Raw genomic sequence first — 21,773 nt, 5'->3', positions numbered from 1 at the left:
GTTGAGGTTGTTGTTGTTTTTGCTGTTGTCGTTCTTGTTGTTGTTTTTGTTGTTATTTTTGCTGTTGTTGTTTTTGTCGTATTTACATTCAGGATGTGTTCTTCATTAAGGATTCAAAGAGCTTTCTCCACCAGCTATAAATTTGAAAAATTTGACAAGAGAGACAGTTTGTCGTGAGCCAATATTGATTGTGATATCGCCAGGAGCTGATCCTTCTCAGGTATGATTAATATCTGATAAATCTTTTTTAAAAAAAAATTGAGTAAACGCACGGGAAGGTAAAGCACGTTTCATTGTTGTTTTGCTAAGTCACGATGATTGATTTTTAAGAAAAGATTTCTATGTAGATATCATCGTGCAAATACTTCTTTTCCAGGAGTTGCAAGATCTTGCTGACGAAGTCATCGGCGAAGAAAAGTTTCATCAGGTTGCCATGGGTCAAGGTCAAGCTGACATTGCCTTACAACTGCTTCACGATTGCTCTCGCAATGGCGAATGGTTGTGCTTGAAGAATTTGCATTTAGTAAATTCATGGCTTCCTACGTTGGAAAAGGTAACGAAATATTTTGCTGCTATTTTCAGTTTGAGTTTTATCGTAGCTATGTCAAATATAAGATTAGAGATTTTACTGCATTGATGTCACATGCTAATGTGGAATTGTTCTACTTTTGCCTATTACTTTGGGTTAAGGAGTTCAACTCATTGAATCCTCATGATGACTTCCGTCTCTGGTTGACTGCGGAGAGTCATCCCAAATTTCCAACGATCTTACTTCAATCCAGTCTTAAAGTAACTTATGAGGTAAAATGATTTCTCTTGGTTTGTGATTAATACATGACACGTCACCAATGTAAACGTGTTCTTTCGGCTTTCGTTCTCTAAAGCAAACCTCGAATAATGGCAACCTAGGAAGGCGTAATCTACGTTTCAGTTCCTACAGTTTTTCGGTGATATTTGTCTATTCAATATGCTCCATAAATAATATTTTTGTTAAACAGTCGCCTCCTGGAATCAAGAAGAATTTACAGCGAACGTACGAATCGTGGACACCTGATTTTGTCAAGCGTGGAGAGTCGTCTATTCGTGCCCAGGCCCTTTTTATTTTGGCGTGGTTTCATGCAATAATGCAGGAAAGACGGAATTACATTCCTCAGGTGCGTCAAGAGTCAGAATGCATCTTGCAATTTCTTTTGTATGATTTTCATTTCTATTGATTTGTGATAGCCTTGCTTTCCTATTGTTGCTCTCAAAAATTTCTCTCAAAACGATCTTTTTTTTATGAATTTTTGCAGCAGTTTGTTTTTTTTGGATGTTGATTGAATTTTTTATGAATTTGTGCAGCAGTTTTTTTGGATGTCTCTTTCGACAAATACCATAACAATTGCTAGATATTTTATCATTTTTTGATAAAACTGCTTTCGATATTTGCGCACTTTCCTTGATTTGAGAAACAAAGCTGTTGAGATATGACAAAAATGTATGATCGATTAACTGATGTCTAGTGGCGTAAACAGCCACAGGTTTGGTATTTGTAAGTAATATGTAAATTTGAGAATCATTAGAATTATTATTTCTTCATACATGTATTATTTTTACTGACTGAACTCCAAAATTTTTTACATTACACGACCAAACTTTGCTCGTTTTTTACGTCACTGTTGTATTCATTCTCATAATTTTATTTATGGCTGTTGTTGCTAAATTTTTTTCTCTTTTGCTGCAAATGTATCGAACAGTTATTTTAACCGAACTAATACGTCAAAATTTGTTGTATGAACTACAGGATTAGACTAAAAATTCTATGTATTGTCACAAATTACAGGGTTGGACTAAATTCTATGAGTTTTCCCAAAGCGATTTACGAGCCGGTGCAGAAATCATCGATCGCCTGTGCTTAACCGCTAGGAAAGGTATTGTCAATTCCAGATAATGCAGACAAAAGTAACCAGTTGTTTGCAAAGGGGGGGGGCTATCAGTTACACTGTTTTCCCATTTATTCTTCAATTGCAATCAAGGTGGTGCTGAAGTGCGTTGGAATTTTGTTCATGGCTTATTTGAAAACGCTATATATGGTGGTCGTATCGACAATACCTATGATCTCAATGTCCTAAAGTCTTATCTTTATCAGTACTTTGAATCAAATGTTGTAACTGGCGGACAGGTAATGTATTTATCATACAAACGAAAAGCTCAGGTAGATCTTCTGAATTTCAGACTATTTTGTTGGATGTCTTAAATTCAATCTCATTCTCTTGTGAAGAACATGCTTGATATATGGTATAGCTTGTGTTCTGTCCTTTTGTTTCCTTCATCTGCATGAATACATCTATTTTTATCCTCCGAAACATGGTAAAAATCTCTCGCTGCGTTGTCTTCCGTTGTTTTATTAATATCTTCTAACTAGTTTTATGCGTCATTTGGTTGTATGAAACCCAGATCCACAAATTTTGTTGTTTTCATTTTTGTGAAGTCAAGAGTCAAGATATCCGGGTTTTGTTAAATTGGATCCTTTCTTTTTCTTCATTTAAACATTTCTAAAACATAATCATATATTTCAGCAAATCTTCCAAAGTCTGTGCAATTTTGTACATATCGGTATCGATTATCTGAACGAAATGTTGAATTACCACAAATTCAGACCAATAGTGAAACCTCTATTCCATCTTGTCAATACAAACTATTATCTTTGTTGCCGCTAGAGTTACAAATTGTTAGCTTAGGTAGTTCTGGTTTAATTCGAAAAATTAGAATGGATCGCCCAGACGTTTTTGTCTATAGAGCTTAAAGTTTTGTCGTTTTGTTTTTAGTCGTCTCGTGGACGTGGAAAACGAGTCATTCCCAATGTCACTTTGCCAGTATCTTTTCATATGGAGGTAAATGTTTCGAATTGATAGGTTTTCTCTTGTAAGTCATGACTGGTCACGCTCATGACAAAGAACTTAGATCAATTTGAGATATTTTCTTCTTAGGATTACAAACATACAGTAAACAGTCTTCCTGAAACTGACCAACCCTCGTTCTTTGGACTGCCAGCGAATATTGATAGATCTGCACAAAGAATCGTGAGCTCACAGGTATGTTGTACAATAAGGTCGAGAAGACTAAAATGGATTTTGAAATTGCTATTGAAGATAGATGAATGTTCATTGACAATATGAGTGATTTTTGGGGTCACCATGCTCGAATGCAGAAAAATCAAATCTGTGTAAATGTTTTTGTTCATGTTCCAGAATTGAGTGTGTGGAATGTCCAGTATTTGAAAAATATATAAATATCAACAGTGACGTTTCAGTTTTTATACTACCCTTTACCTACTAAAGCTCCTAGCTTTTGCCTAAATTTCATCACATTTCACCATTTTTTTATTTGAGAGGTTGGTTTTTTCTTTTCAAATCACAATAAATTTTTTGTTCAAGGTGATTTCTCAATTGAAAGTCCTAATGCGTTCAACTGCTATTGCCCATAAATTTGACCGTGAGCAGTGGACTGTCGAGCTTTCACCTTTCTTAAGTCTATGGAAGAAGCTGAACCAGGTATAACTACGTGCACTATCTCGCTATAATCATCAAATTGCTTTATAAATATCTTCAGTTTTTATTGTATTTGGAGAAACTGCAGCTTTCGCTTTTTATCTTTCCACATGAATTTTTAGAATGGTAATATCCTCTATTGACAATGTGAGACAGTTGACTTACTGCATTACAAAGTCTATACCTACAAGCTACTGCAGCACTTGTTCAACTTTTTTCACGAACAAATGTGCAAACTTCTTTAGACCCTTCATGAGGTTGACAAAAACAACAACAAAGATGCCTTTATAGCGAGCCATTAGAAAATTTCAATCCATCTTTTCAATTTTTTCACTGTTTGATTTCAGGGCTCACAACTTATCCAGATGAAACTGCCACCTCCTTTGGATAAGGGAGGGTCACCGGTGACCTCGTTTGTGCTACTGGAGCGTTACAATGCCATTCGGTTGGTCCAACATGTTCATATGACTTTGGCTGCTTTAAGTAAAACTGTCAAGGGTACAACACTTCTTACTGCTGATACGCAGAGCCTTGCAACATCTCTTATGAAACAAGAGGTATGTTGAATTAAAGTTACTATTTGAGAATAATCCCACCAGCGATAATCCTGTTATACCGGCCACGAGTTATCGAAGTTAAATTGTTCAGCCAGCTTTATAACCCTATGATGCTTGCTTGCATTCACGATCGTGAATTTCTTGCATTAAATGTAATTCTATGATACTGGCAACGAGTTTTCATTGTAGAATTGTGTCATCAACTCTTTGACTATGGCAATAAACTCTATATTATTAATCACGACTTATGCTTGTACAATTGTTGCACCTATCATAACTCTATAATATTGGGTAACACATATAAATTAAGCAACACATATAAAGTGAGCTTCCCCTGCCGGATCCATCAGTCTCAAAAATCGGATGGAAACAGAACTTGCTCTATTTTCATCGGACAAGTTTAAAGAAAGCTGACTAGTCCCGGACCTCTCACTCTCTATATTTTCAAAATTTCATTTTGCGCACAACATTAGATATGACGAAAAGAAGGACAAAAATACACAAAATATATCGATAAATGTACCGGATAACATAAATTTCTGCTCCCACGACTTGAAATACCTAAACGAATATAAATGTCATCATAATTATCGGACCGTCTGAATAAGACACGAAAAATCGGGACCGTAACAATTGGATCCGACAAATAGGATCGGGTGAACGGGCTTTTATAAACTTTTCTTGTTTGCTTTAATACTATGATACTGATCACGAGTGTTATTGTGAAAATGTACCCCTAACTATGGCACTTGTAAAACACTGGCCTAGAATTACCATTTTGTTGTTCTCCCACCAACTCTAACCATATAGCACTGGCTATGAGGTACCATTATGAAACTCTCCCACCAACTCTAACCATATAGCACTGGCTAAGATTCACCATCGTAAAGTTTTCCCACCAACTCTAACCATATAGTACTGGCTACGAACTACCATTGTCAAATTCTTCCACCAACTCTAACCATATAATACTGGCTACGAGTTACCATTATCAAATTTTCTCACTAACTCTAACCATATAATACTGGCTATGAGCTACCATTATCAAATTTTCCCATCAACTCTAACCATATAATACTGGCTACGAGCTACCATTATCAAATTTTCTCACTAACTCTAACCATATAATACTGGCTACGAGTTACCATTGTAAAACTGTCCCTCCAACTATAACTCTATAATACTGGCCAAAGCACAGCGCCAAAGGTGAGCTAAAGCTTCCTCACTTTTTCCCGAAGATAAAATTTTTGGTAACATTTATATATTTTAGCCTAACTCTGGTAAATATAAGCCGTGCCCTCCCCCGGGTTAAATTTCGTGGCCCCGTCTCTGTGGCCACGTGTTACCAATATAAAATTGTCTTATTAACTTTAACCATATGATGCTGGCCATGAATTGTCATGGTGAAATGAAATCGTCCTGCCATCTATAATTCTTTATATGAGGGCATGAGTTAATATCGTGAAATTCTCCCTCAAGTGCTGTCTATGATTTGCCATTTTGAAATTTTATCATTAATTTAAAGTATATACCTTATAACACTGGCCACAAGTTATCGCTTTGAAATTGTCCTTCTACTAATTATAACCATATAATTCTTGCTACTACTGACTAACATATAACTATAAGTCTTGAACGTCTAACAGTCAACAAGAATAGATGCCTTCTCTTCTGTGTGACCTGTTTTGCAATTTTTTTAAAACATTGTCGTCTGAACTTTAATTTTTTCGTTTGTAAATAATGTTATTATTTACGCAGTGTAACGCATGATCATCTGCCACAAAAAATAATTCAAAATTTTGAGCGTCCCCAGTTCGAAAATTTGTTTTATTCAAGTGAATGTTTGTTTATTATCTATTGCTGCCATATTTCATGAGGACTTAAGGGATGGGATGGATTTAATAAAAATTCCGCTTTTCATGCTCTGAAAAATGACTATTATTTAATTGTCAGGTGCCTAATACATGGTGCAATAATTGGGAAGGACCTAGTGATCCAGTTCAATGGCTGAGATCGTTAGTTGCCAAGACTCTTGCTTTGGGCTCGTGGGTTGAAAAGAGTGAACAGAAAACTTTACTTCGTGAAACTGTCGATCTCTCGGATCTCTTTCATCCCGACACGTTTTTAAACGCTCTACGACAACAAACAGCCAGGTAAGGTTCTGTCGTGAAGAGTATGTAAAAATTAAGTTTCACTGCTTGTATCCTGTCTTAGATCATTCGCAGCCACAAATGTGCTCAGCGCAGGTGACTCAAAGTAATATTTAGACAATTAAAATTTTAACTGCATTTAGAGCTATGAAATGTTCAATGGACGAACTTAAGTTTGCTGCTACTTGGAAACGCTCTGGCATCCAGGGGGCGAAATATTCAATCAAGGTATAATTATAATATTTGTGATAAATATAGAAGTGTGCTTGTATTTTTATCGGCCAAATGTGACTTGATTTGATGATTTGTCGTTCGTTGTTTTTTATCAATCAAAGTTTAGATCAATAAAGATGGGGGTGTTGATTTAAATACTTTCAATATCCGCTCACACAATTGATTTCATTTGGAGATATATATAATTTCAATTGTATGTTAGCTCGTAATTAATCTTGTTAGTGAATTTTATCATAAGAAATGTCTTTGCTGTTAATAAACGGAGTTGCTGGCATGACTAAAGAACGTGCTGTTTGCCAAAAAGCCATTATGCCTTTCTACGGAAAAATTATTCTTGGATTTCAATGATCTCTTTTTTCTGCAATTAAAAAAAAACTGCACCTGAGCGTTAGAAATGATGATGTGTTTGCGCTTATTTTCATATACATGCATGCAGCTTTCAAAACTAAATAACGTATGTTTAGGACAAACAAACAAACAAAAGACATCGATATAAGATTTAGGATGCATTCTCTTTCTGAAACTACTTCTTTGATTGCTTTCGAGCATTTTAAATGCACGAGTTTTTAGGAAAAAATTAAAAATATTCTGTTAATGTTAATAAATCTCGGTGTTATCTATTTTTTTCAGATATTGATCTACGAGTTTATTTTATAGCTTTGTCTTAGCGATTTTCAACGTCCCTGCTACAACAACAAAGCTAGTCATGAAGTCTTAGATATGAATTTCTATTTGTCTCTGATGTAGTTTCTATTTCTTCTACGTCAACAAGGGAAAGCTGGAGAGCATTTTATTTTTAGTAAAGTTTTCAGATTTGATAGAATGAGCAATTTATGTTTTGTGAGATTTATATTGTTCTGTTATAAATAGTGATTTATCATAATTGAGGTTGTCATTGACATTACATAGCACATAATTACATGATTGCCATTTTTTTATTGTTTTATAGGTGGGAGGTCTACTTTTGGAAGGTTGCTCATTTGACGGTTCTGTACTCATAGAAAGTCAACGAGACTCCGCTAGCGTTTCAGCTGTTCCTCCTTGTACTATTGCGTGGATATCTAAGGTACTATATGATACTACTATGTATAGTGCGTGGAAGGCTTTAAGTAATGTATAGTCTTTGAAATCACGATTTTCCTTTCTCCCTTCTCCTTCCACCTGCATGGAGCCACATGCTCCTGTAGATTGCATGATCTTTATATTGTTTTTTTGGCTTTTTACGTTTTAAGTTTTCCTCTTGGAACAAGTGCCTTTATACTCTATGCACTTATCCTTTTAAATAAAGTATTTTAAGTTCAATATTTTATATCATGCGATGATGGTAATTAACGAAATTAACGAAAACCACATTATACTTATATATTTATGAACTTTTTACAAAAATTTACATACTTTAACTACCGCCAAATTTCGTTCGACGCTCATTTTGAGAACATGCATGCAATTTTTTATTTCAATAGTTCAAATCAACAATATGCATCATTAGGGTCTACTCCCAAGCTTGTCAGCAATGAGGACAACACAAGTTTTCAATTAAAAAGAATAAGAACAAGCAGTCCAACGGATGTTTTTTATGTTAATGACGTGCAAGCTGCACAAACCTACACGTTTTCATGGCATAGTAACTCAACAACACACTTGTGGGGTTTCTCAAACAACTATTCTTCATTTCAAACATAGAATCAACCTGATGCGTACAAGTCTAATGAATGTCTTACTTTGCCTGTGTACTACGCAATGGACCGTGAGAGACTGGTGACAAGCATAGATATTCCTTGCGGTGAAGAAAGAAGCTTGTGGATACAATGTGGTGCAGCTCTTTTCCTGAAAAGCCAATAAGTCGGTAACCTTTAAGTTTTTGTTATCTTTGTACATTTAACTCATTATTCATAGATGAGAATTCTAAAAACGATTTAGAAGTGCATGTCATTGTTTTGTTTTTAGAGCGATAACTTATTAAAGCAGATTATGTGCAATTTTTTACTTTGCGATGTGATCATGAATAGTGGAAAATTTGCGAGTTGTGTAGTTTTATCAGATATTAAAAACTGAGAAGAGAAAGCATGCCACTCCCGTATGAAAAGATCGCTTCTTTAAAAAATCTGCTTACCTATTCATTGTCATTACTACTTGGTTTTGATACAATGTGTGTTTGGCATTTATAAATATGCCTAGCATTAAGCTAAGCAGTTACGTGAATAAAGAGGAACACAATTTAAAAATCAGTCGAATAAATGACCATCAACATTAAATTTTAAAGGCAATGTACGGGCAGGTACTTAAACAACTGCGATACAGAAGTGGGCCCACTTCATTTCTTCCACCTCCTTTTACCTCCAGCTTTAATATGTAAACTTATGTATGGCGTATTCCCTGTATAGCTTTTCGTAAAAATCACATTATCGGCTCTTAAAATCTTAGTATTAAGAGATCTTATTTCAAGTAAAAATGTTGCTGCAGTGAAAATGAAGAGTTCCTACAAGTACTCTGTGCAGTTTGTTGTTTCTTTGTAGTATCAATCCATTTAATATTAGCCTCTCTTGATTACAAAATCTTGAAGCCTACGAAAGGTTTTTATGTTCTTCATTGATTTAAACATAAATTTTATTTTAAGTATATTTTCAGAGGTATAGAATAAATTTTTTTGATATTTATTAACACATATAACTATCGTTGTTCCTTGAAAAAATTTTACAAATGAGATTTTCAATTAATCATATTTGTCTGATAGCGAGAAATACTTCTTGATTTTATATAATTCAAATCGTGATATAAGGAATGAGTCCCCAATTATTTATATCGCGATATGTGCAGCTACATCCCTTGTGATTCTTATTGTGCTGTTCACGGCTTGAGATGGCATGAAGTCAAGAAATTCTTAGAGAAATCTTTCGCTTTCATATAAACTCCAAGTAAGGATATGCAGATTAAGTCATTGTTGCGTTGCCACTCACAGGTAAAGCTTGACAATCTCAATCACGGAGCATCAAGTTGATAAGTGTATAAGCATGCGGTCTTGCACTTTGTTTACAAAAACTTACAAATCATTACGCAAGGATGTCTTTCGTTGACGTTTGGCTGACTTTTTTGCATCTGTACCTTGAGCAGTTGATTCAGACGACCCCACGTTGACTTTTCATGGGAATATTAAAGGTAATGTAAACACATGTATTGTACATACTAGATTTTCCTAATAGAAAGTTAAATAAAACGTTATTATACTTTCAAAAAAGCCAATTTGAAATCCTTCAAGTGTTTGATTGTTGATGCGTGTATTTGATCTTTGCTGTTTAAATTGAGGTTGTTTTTGTCAAGTCCATTCAATAACCGAATCTTTTGGTGAGAAATACTGTCGACGCCGATTCAACATGCTATTCTCGACGTGCTTCTTTCTTTCAGTGTGTGTTCGTTTTCACTTGGTGATAAAACACTATTCGAGGTTTGTGTGTGCGCGTGTGTTTTTAATCAAGTTGATCCTGCTATCGAAGCTTACAGCATAAACAATGATAGATAGAGCTCACGAATTCTACCCATGCATTATGAAAATAATAGAATGTATGTTAATAGAAAAATGTGCACTCGTATTTCTCATTTTCGTTTTCTATAATACATCCTACTTCTTTTCTACTTTAAGATGGAACGTAGGTATTCATTCAAGCGTGGCCCTCCTCCCGCGAATCAAACGAAAATTGGTACGTGATGCATTCTCGTTAGCAATCCTTTTGTAACTGTTTGATCCTGCTACTATTTCTAGTGACATAAAAACTTTTTTTCTTAAAAGCGATCTCGCAAATGGTTTATATCGTGTATGAACATAATCAAAATGTCATAGACTTGTTTATGTTGCTTGATCATAATCAAAGAATGGCAAAACTTTGAGTTTTACTGTTTAGTAATACACTGAAAATTCAACTACACTGTGACTCGTCATCAAAGACACCACCGTCTGCACGAATGTCAAGCGGCTTAGAATGTTTTCATATTCCTTAGCGATTTTTTCATATTTTAAATGAATCTATTTATCGGTCATAGTTCATATTAAGTGGGATAAACATATGCATTACTTCAAGACATTGGCATGAATTAAATGGGAAGTGTTTTCAATGCATGGGCAACTCCCGGCTTTCCTTCTTCTCTTTTACTTAGAGATCGAGAAAGCTATCGTTGTCATTTTTGCTACTAGTTAAGAAGCTCGGCTTGGGATTTAGTATACTCATCTTCCGTCAAACATGCATTTGAGTTTTTACTTCGCGTTGATCAAATCACGCCGTATTGTTTTTATTGCGTTTTTATATAGGCGTCATTTTACCAGCTTACTTCTGTCAGCTCACAGAGGTTCCCGTAAAAGTTCCCTTTCCTGCAGTATTCCCTAAATACGTCAAACTTTGGCGTTGCATGGGAACAAGTTATGCTCCTCTCACACATGAATGTGTAGTAAAGAAGATGACACAATTCTGGTTGAAAACGTTGCTCCATTTAATTCGAATGACAAATCACACCCAATGCGGGGATCGTTGTATTTTCAATAAGGATAATTGCAACCTGACTACGCATACATTTGATCCTGCCTCATGTCTATGCAAATGTCGAACCCATGTACAGTTCTCGTGTGGATTTGGGAAGGTATTTTCTTTGTTTTGTTTCCGCTTGCTGCATGTAACTTTTTGAAATGATTGATTTCGGGGTTGACTCGAATAGCAGATGTGGGTATCGAAGCGCTTGTTAAGCACGTTAAGAAGGCCAAGTAAAGCTAAATGACTTTTCAAAAACAACAAGACTGCTGTATTTACAAATCTTTCTTCCTGAAATATTATTGAGAGGTTTTAAGAAATTGAAACCTGCATTAGCTACCTCTGGTGACATTGATTTATCAATTAATCACATGTCAAACTATGTTGTGATAGCTAACATCTAAAACTCTTGATCTAATAAATATATTTATAAACTCATAACTAACAATTGAAATACTGCTCATTACATCTTGTTCTTAATAAATAAAACAAATATATATTTAAAAATGAAAAAATTGAATGGAAACGAGATCTAAAGGCAATATGTTCAAATCTGTAATTTGAAAAAAACGAAAATATGAAGCAGCCGTAATCTTAACACTTGAATAATTACTCATTTCATAATTTTATTTCATCAAATTAGATCTAATTTGAGATTCATCCCCAAAATATTCAAGCATTAAAAGTTTTATATGTCAAACTGTGCCCATAACTTATATATGATTTTACACAGGTGAACAACTTAATTCGCTATTCGATTGAGGGCTACTTCGATTTCTTATGAAATAATGTTGAATTTTCTTTCGTTTTCTTTATTTTGACTTTTTTGCCATGTTAGTTCTGAAAATAACATTACGTTGTTTCCCGATAATGTTTAAATAGATGTGGGACGTGAACGATTGTGCGTGCAAGTGCAAAAAACCTCCCAGTAGATGTATTGGCTTCGAAGACAAAAAGGAATGGAATGATAGAACTTGCAGATGCGAATGTACGATTAGGAGAAGAAAATTGTGTCAGAACGCTGGCTTTGGAAAGGTCATCGATAACAATACTTGTGAATGTAAGTGTCCACGGAAAACGTGCCCAAGAGGTCTTGCTGTTAGTCCAAGAAACTGTCAATGTACTGCGATACTTTCTTCTATTTAAACTTTTGCTTCGTTTTACTTTCGCATACATAGAAAATGTTGTAAGTGTTGCGTTTTGTAGAGGTTCAAAAGTAAATTTGTTAATTAGTCGTAATTTTCATGTGTTACTAAACAAAATAAATCGCATGGTACGCTGTTTTCTTCTGATGTCATTCACTGACGTTTTTCTGCTTGTTTTTCCGGCTAGAATGTCCTGGAAAAGTCGTGTGATGACACCAAGCTTTAATTTTACAGGCCTTTCACGTATGAACCTTAAAACATGCAAACACCGACATGCATGTGTAAAAAGTATTATATTTGAAGATACATATATATATGTACACGTACGTTTCATACATATACATTTCATATTTCATGCATATACAATATCATTTTCCCCCTGTTGCTAGGTAATATAAGGTAAGCACAAATAGTCCAAGAACAAACGAAAGCTACAAATCACCAGCCTGTCTTTCCTTCTATCATGTGTTTGGCAACATTTAATGGAAATGTAAGCCCTTTCATTAATATGTCGGTTATTGATTTGCACCCACTTATACACGCCTCGAACGGAGAACAGCAGACATACCAGCCGGCACAGAAAAATCCCACAGGCCAAGCCAAAAAAATCAACACCAAAAACCAAATGATTACCCAAAGAGCGTTCATTTTTGTAACTGATTACTATCGTGTGCAGCTCGTTTCCAGCAAGAAAAAATACCTGCAAATAATAAATACATTCCAGACTTAAAAGAATACATTTTGATGTGTAAACATTATTTGTTTAGCAGCTCCAGCTTTCGCTTTTTGTTTAAATGGGCCGTACACAATACATAACTGACGGAATGTAAAACCATTATAGAAGCATATGCTCCGTTTCGTGTTACATCTCCATCTCGATCATACTGTCAGCGAATGCTTTATTTCGTACATTTATGATGTCGTTAACTGCTATGTCATAGTTTCAAGGGCGTAAATACCACTTGTAACAGACTTCTATCTTATTGTAGAGCAACATGTCAATATAATATTTCATTTGTTTTGGATTCAATGTATACATTGTGTGAACCAAGGAATCAACAATTCAAACGTTAATCTTAGTACTCGCTCATTATTTTCTTGACTCCCACGATGTACTAAGAAATACATATATCATAAAAGCCATTTGAAACGTATTTCTGCCAAAACTTACCTGTTCGTTCTGCTCCTGCAGATGTATGTTGTATGTTCTTAGCTTCTATTGCGTATTTCGCAAACGAATATTTGAGTTCGTAAACTGCTACCTGTAAAAGTGTTTACTGCATCCAATATTTATCGTCATAATTTGCATTTTGTGTTGCGTATGTATTCAAAATTTTTCTGCATGACTGCTTAGAAAAGTCCAGAATTAATATACCATGTATGGCTTGTGTATTGATTCGAGGTGATAATTTGCTTCGAAAGAATTTTGCAGCGTGCTCAGTGTAAAGAAATATTTATATCTTTAACTTTCCATCTTTTATTGTTCAATATGACGAACTGCCTTAGTAAAATATCATTTGGAAAGTTCGGTGATTATGAATTTGTGAATTTGACGATTCCACGTTTGTACTCATCGAAATTTCTACGCTCCGTGCCATCGCCAAACGATTTGGATTAAAGTTCTGATGTGTGATGGCTGAAATTGCTGAAAAGAGCACTTGTTGAGTGGGTCATTTCAAGGAGTAATGAAATCACGTAACGTGCCAAATTTTCTAAAGTTGGGAATGTCAAGATGAGAGTATGTGTTGCTAACTTAGTCAATTCGTTTACGAGCGACAAATGCTGGAATACAACACGTTATTTAAATGGGGGTATCAATCTCGTTACACTATTATAAATTTATCATGATCATGACGACCATCCTGCTTCCTTTGGGCGCTGATCTTGCTTGACATTAACTTTGTTGGTTTTATAACCATCCACCTTGTTTAATCCTTACATGCATATTTTTCTCTGCTTACTCACTGCAAAACAACGATTATTTAAAAAAAAATAGATTATGTTCCAAAATGTACATTACAAGACTAAAACTCGATGGCTATAAGCCATGGAGCATAGGCAGAAGTTATGAAAATGTTGGAGAGCGAGAAATTCGACGTGCAAAAAAAGGAACTAAAAAACTATAAGCTATAAATCTAAAATCGTCATGTGAAAAGGGGGCTGGGGAGTTACCTCCTTTGCTCTTTCCTGACTACGCCCATGGGCTTAGCTATTGAAATAAACATGTCACATGTCTTTGAAAATGAACAAAATTTTTTGATTTTCAGTTGCTTTTCAACAAACATATTGTGTGAAATGTTCTTGTCGAGTGGTTTTAAGTATCTGAACGACGTTTCGGATTTTATGGTGTAATTCTTGAACAAGTTACTCATGGTATGGCGAAAAGATTTAAACTTTTCTGTCAAATTAAAAATGTCAATTTCAGCATTATGCAGCATTTTTTTTGGTTGCCTATTTGTTAACTGCAACAAAATTCTGAACTAAATGAACAAATCCTTTTGCAAAAATACTTGAGAGGACAAATTGAAATGGGTCCCAATCTTTTTATTTTCAGCTTTTTCAAATTCGAAGTTCCTTATTGACAATCGATGTAAACACGATATGCATGCAGTGTGAGATTTTCACGCGTGTATGAGGATAAAATTTTGCTTACAAGCAAGTTGTCGTGATTGTCTGAACAATTAAAAATTTCGCTCTCACTTTCTAGTTTAATCCGGAGAAATAATTCGTCATTAATTTTTTCCCTGTCAAATTTGTCAATTTATCTCACGAGTGAGAATTTAAGATGTGAAAATCTATCATTTCAGTGATTGTCATTTTTGCATTGATCTTGTTCATCCTTTAATCGTGTGTGTTTTATTATCTATCCAATAGAGAGACTTTGAACGAATTCTTACAAAATGAGTTTATCTTTGTGTACTTACTGCTTATAGAAGTTTAATTGTTGTGCCTGATTTCAAAACATTTTACTATTTTTTATAAACTTCAGGAAACGAAAGAAAATGTTACGGGCAATTTTAAGCAAGCGCCATCACTGGAATTTCAAACCTCGTATGGTAATTATATGTTCGTTTCGTTAGTTCCTAGTGAATAGTTAGCATTCATCACTTTGGCGTTTGTCAGTTTTTCTTTAGTATCAGATTATCGTGAAATATATTGCAATTTTACGACAAACATAAAGAAATAGTTAGCATTCATTAATAAGAAAAAATCAAAAGTAAAACCTCAAAATATCAAAAGCATTTAACATACCGCTTTTTATAAGGCCATCGTAATGCAAAATATCTCAAAATATGTTAAAGCACGTTTTGTTTAGAAAATAATGCATTCTTCTTGACAAAAGAACATCCGTACTAATTAGTCATTCCGACCCCTAGTTGTGTGGGAAAGTATGCTACTGCCATATTAAGTCAGCGTGAACTCCGTTACCTTTAGTTATACTTGTGCAGTTGTACCCAACTTGAAGAGACTCGCGATTTCCTTGAACATAAAGAGTAGGAAATTGTAAAATATATTGGTTTAGGGCATGTCTTAAATTCATAATGCATTTTGATCAATCTTTCACTGAGGCCCATTTGTGTTCTTGTGGTGATTGTCTATTTTACACGTTTCGGCTTTGAACATTGCATAATGGCTTCGAACGCCGGTCTATTATTGGTAAGAAAAAATGTTGTGTTAATCGATGGATTTAAGACTGCCACAACAACTTCGAGTCAGTCTCAAATTGCTTTAAGATGCTTTAAAATGCTTTAAGAGACAAATGTAGTGATGGCAATTACAGCCACTTGTGTACAAGTGTTTCTATTTAACCATTATGTTAATTTTACAAATTCTATGTTAACTATTACCTTCCCAATCATGTTTTGAATCATTAATTTTGAAACTATTTTCATTCTGATCTTTTCTAGCTCATCGAGAATTAGTATAACTTATGCTTAACTTTCTGTGATTTTCATACGACATCTGGCATTTAACTGATTTAAGCCCTGTCTTTGTGCTTTGTATGTTACACCTTTGATGAAGAATAAAATTTATGCACTATGTGTACATAGCTGGTGTTTACATAGATGCGTTTGTAAAGATATAGTTCGAATGAGAATGCGCTAGTTTACACCGTAAATCACAGTTGAAATCAAAGTTGTTGTCCCATCAATTCATATTGATGAGTGTATGCGAAGCTATTTTCAAGCTTGGCTGTATTTCCAAAGTTCAAAATTGAAAAAATGTCCTCAATAAGGAAATAATTGATAGCTCACATATAAACGTGGCGTCGAGCGACGAAGTTTCATTGGCTATGTTTCATAAACGTGCTTTTTACTTTAATTATGCGTGGCTTAAAACATAATTAGTCTGTTATGAAAAGGATTATTAGGCGACGAACTTGAAAAGAAAGAATGCATCGTTCATGTGTGCAGCGCTTTCATGCTGTGAATTATTTTATTCATTTGAATAATTATTGTTGACAGACCTAAACGAACCTGTATTGCATTCTTCGGAACATACCAAAATACCATTTTTTGCGAAATCATTGTGTTGTCTATCATCTTTGGCAGATCTTTCGAATGTGATAAGAGCTGATGATGGTTATTGGAAAATTGGTTTGAAACATTCGTTTGAACTTATTCAAAATTATTTTAAGCTCGTGAAATTACACGGTGCATACGGAAAAGATTTATATTTGTATGGGTTTGATATAACTTACGTGGAAATCTTGTAACGATTCTTCAAAGTGGACATTCGTCATCTAATGCCATATATGTGGATGCTGTAATCACGTCTAGCACTAGACATCCGTATTTTGTGTTTATTTACGTTTAAGAATGGTTGTGTTCTCTGTGGTATGTACTTTATAGCTAAATTCAACAAAACTGTGTTTTAAACGTTGAACATAGAAGAATGTAGATTTAGATAAGTCATTTGTCCGAGACATCATAAAACATTATCCAATAAATATGTCCCTTGTATCCATAAACATAGTGTGAGAGAGACAAAAGTAATAAAATGATTTGGTTGGGAGCGTTTTCTTATGACAAAGAATAACTTATATTCCGGTTGAACATTTTGACACGTACGTATTTATTCGTGACACCCATTACGACTTTTCAATGAAGAAATTAATGTCGCATTTAAGAAATCACGTGAAAATTCCAAAAATTTTGGCCGAGTCTTGTTTGTGCCAGCCACATAACTACATTGCTATTTTCTTTCATTTTCAGCGGCTACGTTCTCAAAAGTATTCAACACCTACTCGTATGATGGCAGAATCTTCATAAACAATAAATACATTTTCTCGTCTTTTCTAGGGTGAACATGTATGGATTGCTCCAGAGAAAAATGGTGAATTTGATGTTGCTATTGGTGGCATTGTCAAGCTCTCAGACTCTGGTCAGATTATTATTGTTGATGATGAAGGACAAGTAAGTGTGCAACTCTCAATTGGGAGAACTATGAATTCTCGCTTCTTAAGGCATAAAAAATTTACTTTTTTCGTGTGGAGGATTGGCGTTGAGCTTGCACCAAACTTGCTTAAACCTTGTGGTTTGACACAAGGACTGAAGAAGAAAGTACAAGTATAGTCAGATCCATCGAAAGATCTCTAATTATTAGGCGGCTATATTCAACAGCTATGATATGCCGTATTAAGTTCCGTTGAAATTCATTGTTTTTTTCAGGATTATAACGTGCGTTTATCAGTACGAGCACTCCTCCCTAATTATCGATCTTCCAAAGATCAGGCACCTCAATAAATGTTTAATATTCTTTGAATCTAATACTTGCCTAAAACTTCGTCTTGCTACAAGAAACTTTATGTACAAACTTCGTGATTCTGTTGATCATGTTCACATACGCAGTTGGTTGTTGATATGAAAATCTAGTCAGTGAATCATCTTGCTATATAGACCACTCTTCTACAAGACTTTAAAGACGTAAAAGGAAAATTTTTATTATGTTGGCTTTGTCTCTAATCCTGTATTAATGATATTTGCTGCCTTAATACTGGAAAGACAAAGTTTATTTTATTTAACTGAAGAGAACTTTTTCACAAAATTTAATTTAAACTTGCCTGAGGCAATGAATGGGAAGGCCCTTTTCATACGCTTAATTCACTTTATACGTGTTCAACCGTAATCATGCTATAATTAGGTTGAGAGACATTTTTTATTGTGTAGGTCATATTGTCACATTACGCATGACTATATCATAACATTAACGTCAAGGTACTGCTACAAAGTGCAGTTTCTTTCCGTTATGTAACGTGTAGTTACCACTGCATTTCACACTAAATTTGCCCAGCAGCTTCATTGCATGTGCTTTTTGTCATGCGAAAAGCGTTGCATCCTTCAATTATTGATTCTATGGAAAACGTCTTTAATCACTTTAGGAGCACTGGCTGAACACAAAGGATGCTGGTGCGATCAAGACAATGCATCCATCAAGCATTCAAGGAGTTCAAGACATGGTAAGAATGATTTTATCAAAAAATTGTGAAGTTGTAGTTTATACTTTTCTGCTGAATGTTCAAATGTCTGCCCGCTCAATAATAGAGTAATAACACACATTTTGCCATTACGTTGTTGACATAATAAGGACTGTAGCAATTTCGGATGTAAGTTATTAAAGGTTGTCGTTAAAATTATGTAGAAAATTGTTGATTTCTTATGTAGTAATCAGTAGCGTATAACCATCTGCTCCAATATATTGGACGTAACCTGCTGATTTTTGAACATAATCATTATTCATTTCGTTTGGAATCTTTTGCTCTTGCAATGAGTAAACAAAGAAAAATATGCACAGCATAAGCGTAAATGAAAAGCCTTGCTACGCCAGTGATAGCAAATTTTACCAAGCATGCGTCTTCAAATTTGTTCAAAAATGTCTTCTTTTCATTTTCTGCGAGTGCTGAATATGTCTTGGAAACTTTCCTTCTTTAATTAATTTATTGTAGATTCAGTTGGATGACCTTCATGAAGCTGGTATGCTTCACAATCTTTACATTAGATATTATCAACATAATATTTACGTAAGTATAATGATTTTAATGCAATCTATTGCCTCAGTTTATAGAAAATAAATGTCAGTAATGAGAGATATAATGTAGCGGTCACAATATGAGCATCACTTCCCATTTAGCTATACCTCTATAAATAGGTTAGTATAATTTTGATATGATTTTATCTAGGAATAATGGTGCACCTATAGTTCCCATTTTTGAACAACATTATTCAATCTTGTTACACAGAAACCACCCTAAAAATGTTTTTCTATACTCTTAACAACTGACAACAATAAATGAAGCTCAATTTTGCTATATTTTACTTAGATTTGCCACTCATTTTTCAGACATATACGGGATCCATATTGGTTGCTGTCAATCCATATCAACTATATCCTATCTATAATGCCGAATACATACAGAAATATCAAAATCAAAAGATTGGAGAACTTCCACCGCACATATTTGCTGTTGCAGACAATGCGTATCGTATCATGATGTGCGAAAAACGCAACCAATGTCTTCTTGTTAGGTCAGTAATGTTTTTAAGAGTCGCGTTGCTTCTGCTGTAATATTTATCACGGTGCTTTATAATGGCGATTGTGCTTTATAATGGCTACTATGTTATTTTTTTGCTTCTGTCATATATGACGACAATGGTGAAGTAGTAGAGTATATTTGATTCATTCTTAGAACTGTTGTTTAGTAAAATCATTAATCAAATCCCAACTGCTTTTTAACATTTTATCTGTGCATGTTCCAAAAAAATGGGAATGTATTCATGTTTTTCACAAGGAATTTTTTATTTTCGTTCAGTATTTAGTAAGGGAAGAAATCTCTCTTCTTGAATTCTTGCATTAATCACGAATTCTAATCTAAACGTATTTTGTTTAGTGGCGAGAGTGGTGCAGGAAAAACAGAGTCGACCAAACTAATTCTTCAATTCTTGGCAGCTGTAAGTGGTCAGCATTCTTGGATCGAGCAGCAAATTTTGGAAGCCAATCCAATAATGGAAGGTACGCAATATTAAATAATTTTCTTTGGAAAATATTTCAGGTAACAGATTATCGTCTATCGTGGGATTCTTTGTTCATCACACCATTTATCACGTAAATTCCGGTTTACAGAACAGGGATTCCACAAAATCTGTGTCCTGGAAGTGTGTGTCAAATTTTTTTTATATCATATGGGTTGCGTTTATCTTTTGAGATGCATAAAATTTGAAATAAGTCTGTTTGGTCTTATCACTAAACATTGACTTCATTAAAGAAAAAATTGAAAAATTGCTTTTCTCTTTGACGTTATTTGCCAAAAATGAAAGTTACATACTTTTACAAAACATTTTTGAGCTTTTTTATTTTTGTGCAGCATTTGGAAATGCAAAAACAGTAAGAAACGATAATTCCAGTCGGTTTGGAAAATACATCGACGTATATTTTGACAAATATGGAGTTATCAAAGGAGCAAAAATAGAGCAGTATTTGTTAGAGAAATCCAGAATTGTATATCAGGTTCGTAGCAATGAATAAATATGTGCGTAGATATTGGTCATTCGATAAATTATGTTTCAGTAAAGCTTATTTGTTGTATCACAACATGAATGTCGTCCATATTCTATGATTAGATGGACGACGAAAGAAACTATCATATATTCTATCGAATGCTCGCCGGCATGAAGGCCGAGGAAAAAGAAAGGTTAGGCTTGACATGTGCTGAGGACTACTATTATCTCACTCAAGGGGATTGTACAACATGCCCTGATATGGATGAGGCAGAAGAGTTTGCCATTATAAGAGGTGCAATGAAGGTAAACCAGTCAATCATAGTGCACTCAATTGAACAGAATTTTTGCAACTCTTCTGATTTTACTTGAAGTATTTGTATTTAATTAAATTATGATGAAAATACTACAACACTATCAATCTTAATTCTTAAATCATTGTCTATTTATGTTTCTTTCTAACAGACGAATAACTATTTTAGGTGCTGTATTTTACTGATGATCACTGCTGGCAAATCTTTAAACTCCTAGCAGCCATACTTCATTTTGGGAATCTTGAATTAAAACGTAAGCGAAATGCTAAAGAGTGCAAAATGTTACCTGTTCATTCGGTTTGCAAGTCATTCAGATATAAAATATGGAACTCTTACTTTGAAAGATTTTAATAATACTAATGATAATATGCTTCGGGAAAAATACATGTCTGTTTTTCGTTAGAGTTCATGATAGTTTTTGTCATTTTGCCTTTTTTTTGCAAATTTTCATTTTGCAGACGTTAGCATCTTTATGCTTCTCGCGAAAACGACAGGGACAATTGAAAGCTAAATTCGTGAAATGATAATCACGATCATCAATTTCATGATAAATGTAATTCTAATCGACAATTTCAATATTTTTTAGCTGCGATGTCTAAAAACCTTGACGCCACCATTATCGAAGACGGGGAACTCCTTGAAACGATCGCTCTCCTACTCGAGGTCAGTTCGTATAAATCTCTTTGAATTTTGTCACAATTGTTTTATTTAGAATTCAATGGAATTTCATAAACTTAAAAAGTTATTATATTGTCAAATAGCCTATTTTTATAAAAACAACTCCAAAGTTCAGTGACGCTATATTAACAGCGTAATTCATAGCTAAATATTTTT

General features: G+C 34.4%; 3 protein-coding genes and 1 long non-coding RNA gene across 4 annotated transcripts in view; 3 read left to right on the top strand and 1 right to left on the bottom strand.

Moving 5' to 3' along the window:
- Positions 1-8,696, top strand: part of LOC124445678 (cytoplasmic dynein 2 heavy chain 1-like) — an 85,494-nt gene extending 76,798 nt beyond the window's left edge. The window contains exons 60-73 of the mRNA XM_046996428.1: positions 111-220; positions 377-553; positions 691-801; positions 999-1,154; positions 1,823-1,910; positions 2,016-2,161; positions 2,808-2,873; positions 2,970-3,074; positions 3,417-3,533; positions 3,878-4,087; positions 6,041-6,240; positions 6,381-6,465; positions 7,421-7,537; positions 8,155-8,696. Of these exons, the coding sequence (XP_046852384.1) occupies positions 111-220; positions 377-553; positions 691-801; positions 999-1,154; positions 1,823-1,910; positions 2,016-2,161; positions 2,808-2,873; positions 2,970-3,074; positions 3,417-3,533; positions 3,878-4,087; positions 6,041-6,240; positions 6,381-6,465; positions 7,421-7,537; positions 8,155-8,313 (1,847 nt within the window). The 3' untranslated portion in view covers positions 8,314-8,696. The remainder of the gene's footprint in view (positions 1-110; positions 221-376; positions 554-690; positions 802-998; positions 1,155-1,822; positions 1,911-2,015; positions 2,162-2,807; positions 2,874-2,969; positions 3,075-3,416; positions 3,534-3,877; positions 4,088-6,040; positions 6,241-6,380; positions 6,466-7,420; positions 7,538-8,154) is intronic.
- A 461-nt stretch (positions 8,697-9,157) lies between these two features.
- LOC124445688 (balbiani ring protein 3-like) lies at positions 9,158-12,277 on the top strand. Its single transcript, XM_046996439.1, has 5 exons — positions 9,158-9,627; positions 9,775-9,913; positions 10,109-10,166; positions 10,772-11,097; positions 11,868-12,277. Exons 3-5 carry the CDS (start codon positions 10,109-10,111, stop codon positions 12,129-12,131), a joined length of 648 nt encoding a protein of 215 aa, XP_046852395.1. The 5' UTR covers positions 9,158-9,627; positions 9,775-9,913; the 3' UTR covers positions 12,132-12,277.
- Positions 12,278-12,404: 127 nt separating this feature from the next.
- On the bottom strand, positions 12,405-16,917 carry LOC124445690. Its single transcript, XR_006948224.1, has 4 exons — positions 16,833-16,917; positions 15,560-15,610; positions 13,302-14,094; positions 12,405-12,830 (listed from the first exon to the last, which is right to left on the bottom strand). It is a non-coding gene; the product is annotated as an uncharacterized LOC124445690 (long non-coding RNA).
- Positions 15,725-21,773, top strand: part of LOC124445679 (myosin-VIIa-like) — a 33,876-nt gene continuing 27,827 nt past the window's right edge. The window contains exons 1-10 of the mRNA XM_046996429.1: positions 15,725-15,787; positions 17,434-17,547; positions 18,513-18,590; positions 19,077-19,151; positions 19,472-19,656; positions 20,019-20,140; positions 20,493-20,635; positions 20,749-20,931; positions 21,108-21,192; positions 21,526-21,602. Coding sequence (XP_046852385.1) covers positions 15,761-15,787; positions 17,434-17,547; positions 18,513-18,590; positions 19,077-19,151; positions 19,472-19,656; positions 20,019-20,140; positions 20,493-20,635; positions 20,749-20,931; positions 21,108-21,192; positions 21,526-21,602 — 1,089 coding nt within the window. The 5' untranslated portion in view covers positions 15,725-15,760. The remainder of the gene's footprint in view (positions 15,788-17,433; positions 17,548-18,512; positions 18,591-19,076; positions 19,152-19,471; positions 19,657-20,018; positions 20,141-20,492; positions 20,636-20,748; positions 20,932-21,107; positions 21,193-21,525; positions 21,603-21,773) is intronic.

The sequence above is a fragment of the Xenia sp. Carnegie-2017 genome, unplaced genomic scaffold, assembly GCF_021976095.1.
Source record: "Xenia sp. Carnegie-2017 unplaced genomic scaffold, XeniaSp_v1 HiC_scaffold_22, whole genome shotgun sequence".
In the NCBI taxonomy this organism is placed as follows: Eukaryota; Metazoa; Cnidaria; class Anthozoa; order Malacalcyonacea; family Xeniidae; genus Xenia; species Xenia sp. Carnegie-2017.
The sequence above is the reverse complement of the archived record's forward strand: the minus strand, read 5'-3'. Positions and strand labels throughout refer to the sequence as shown.

Excerpts from the sequence above, each read along its gene's own strand:
- LOC124445688 (XM_046996439.1), top strand. The coding sequence starts at position 10,109 with ATGGAACGTAGGTATTCATTCAAGCGTGGCCCTCCTCCCGCGAATCAA. Across the intron at positions 10,167-10,771 it reads CGCGAATCAAACGAAAATTG|GCGTCATTTTACCAGCTTAC; the intron begins GTACGTGATGCA and ends GTTTTTATATAG. Across the intron at positions 11,098-11,867 it reads TCTCGTGTGGATTTGGGAAG|ATGTGGGACGTGAACGATTG; the intron begins GTATTTTCTTTG and ends ATGTTTAAATAG.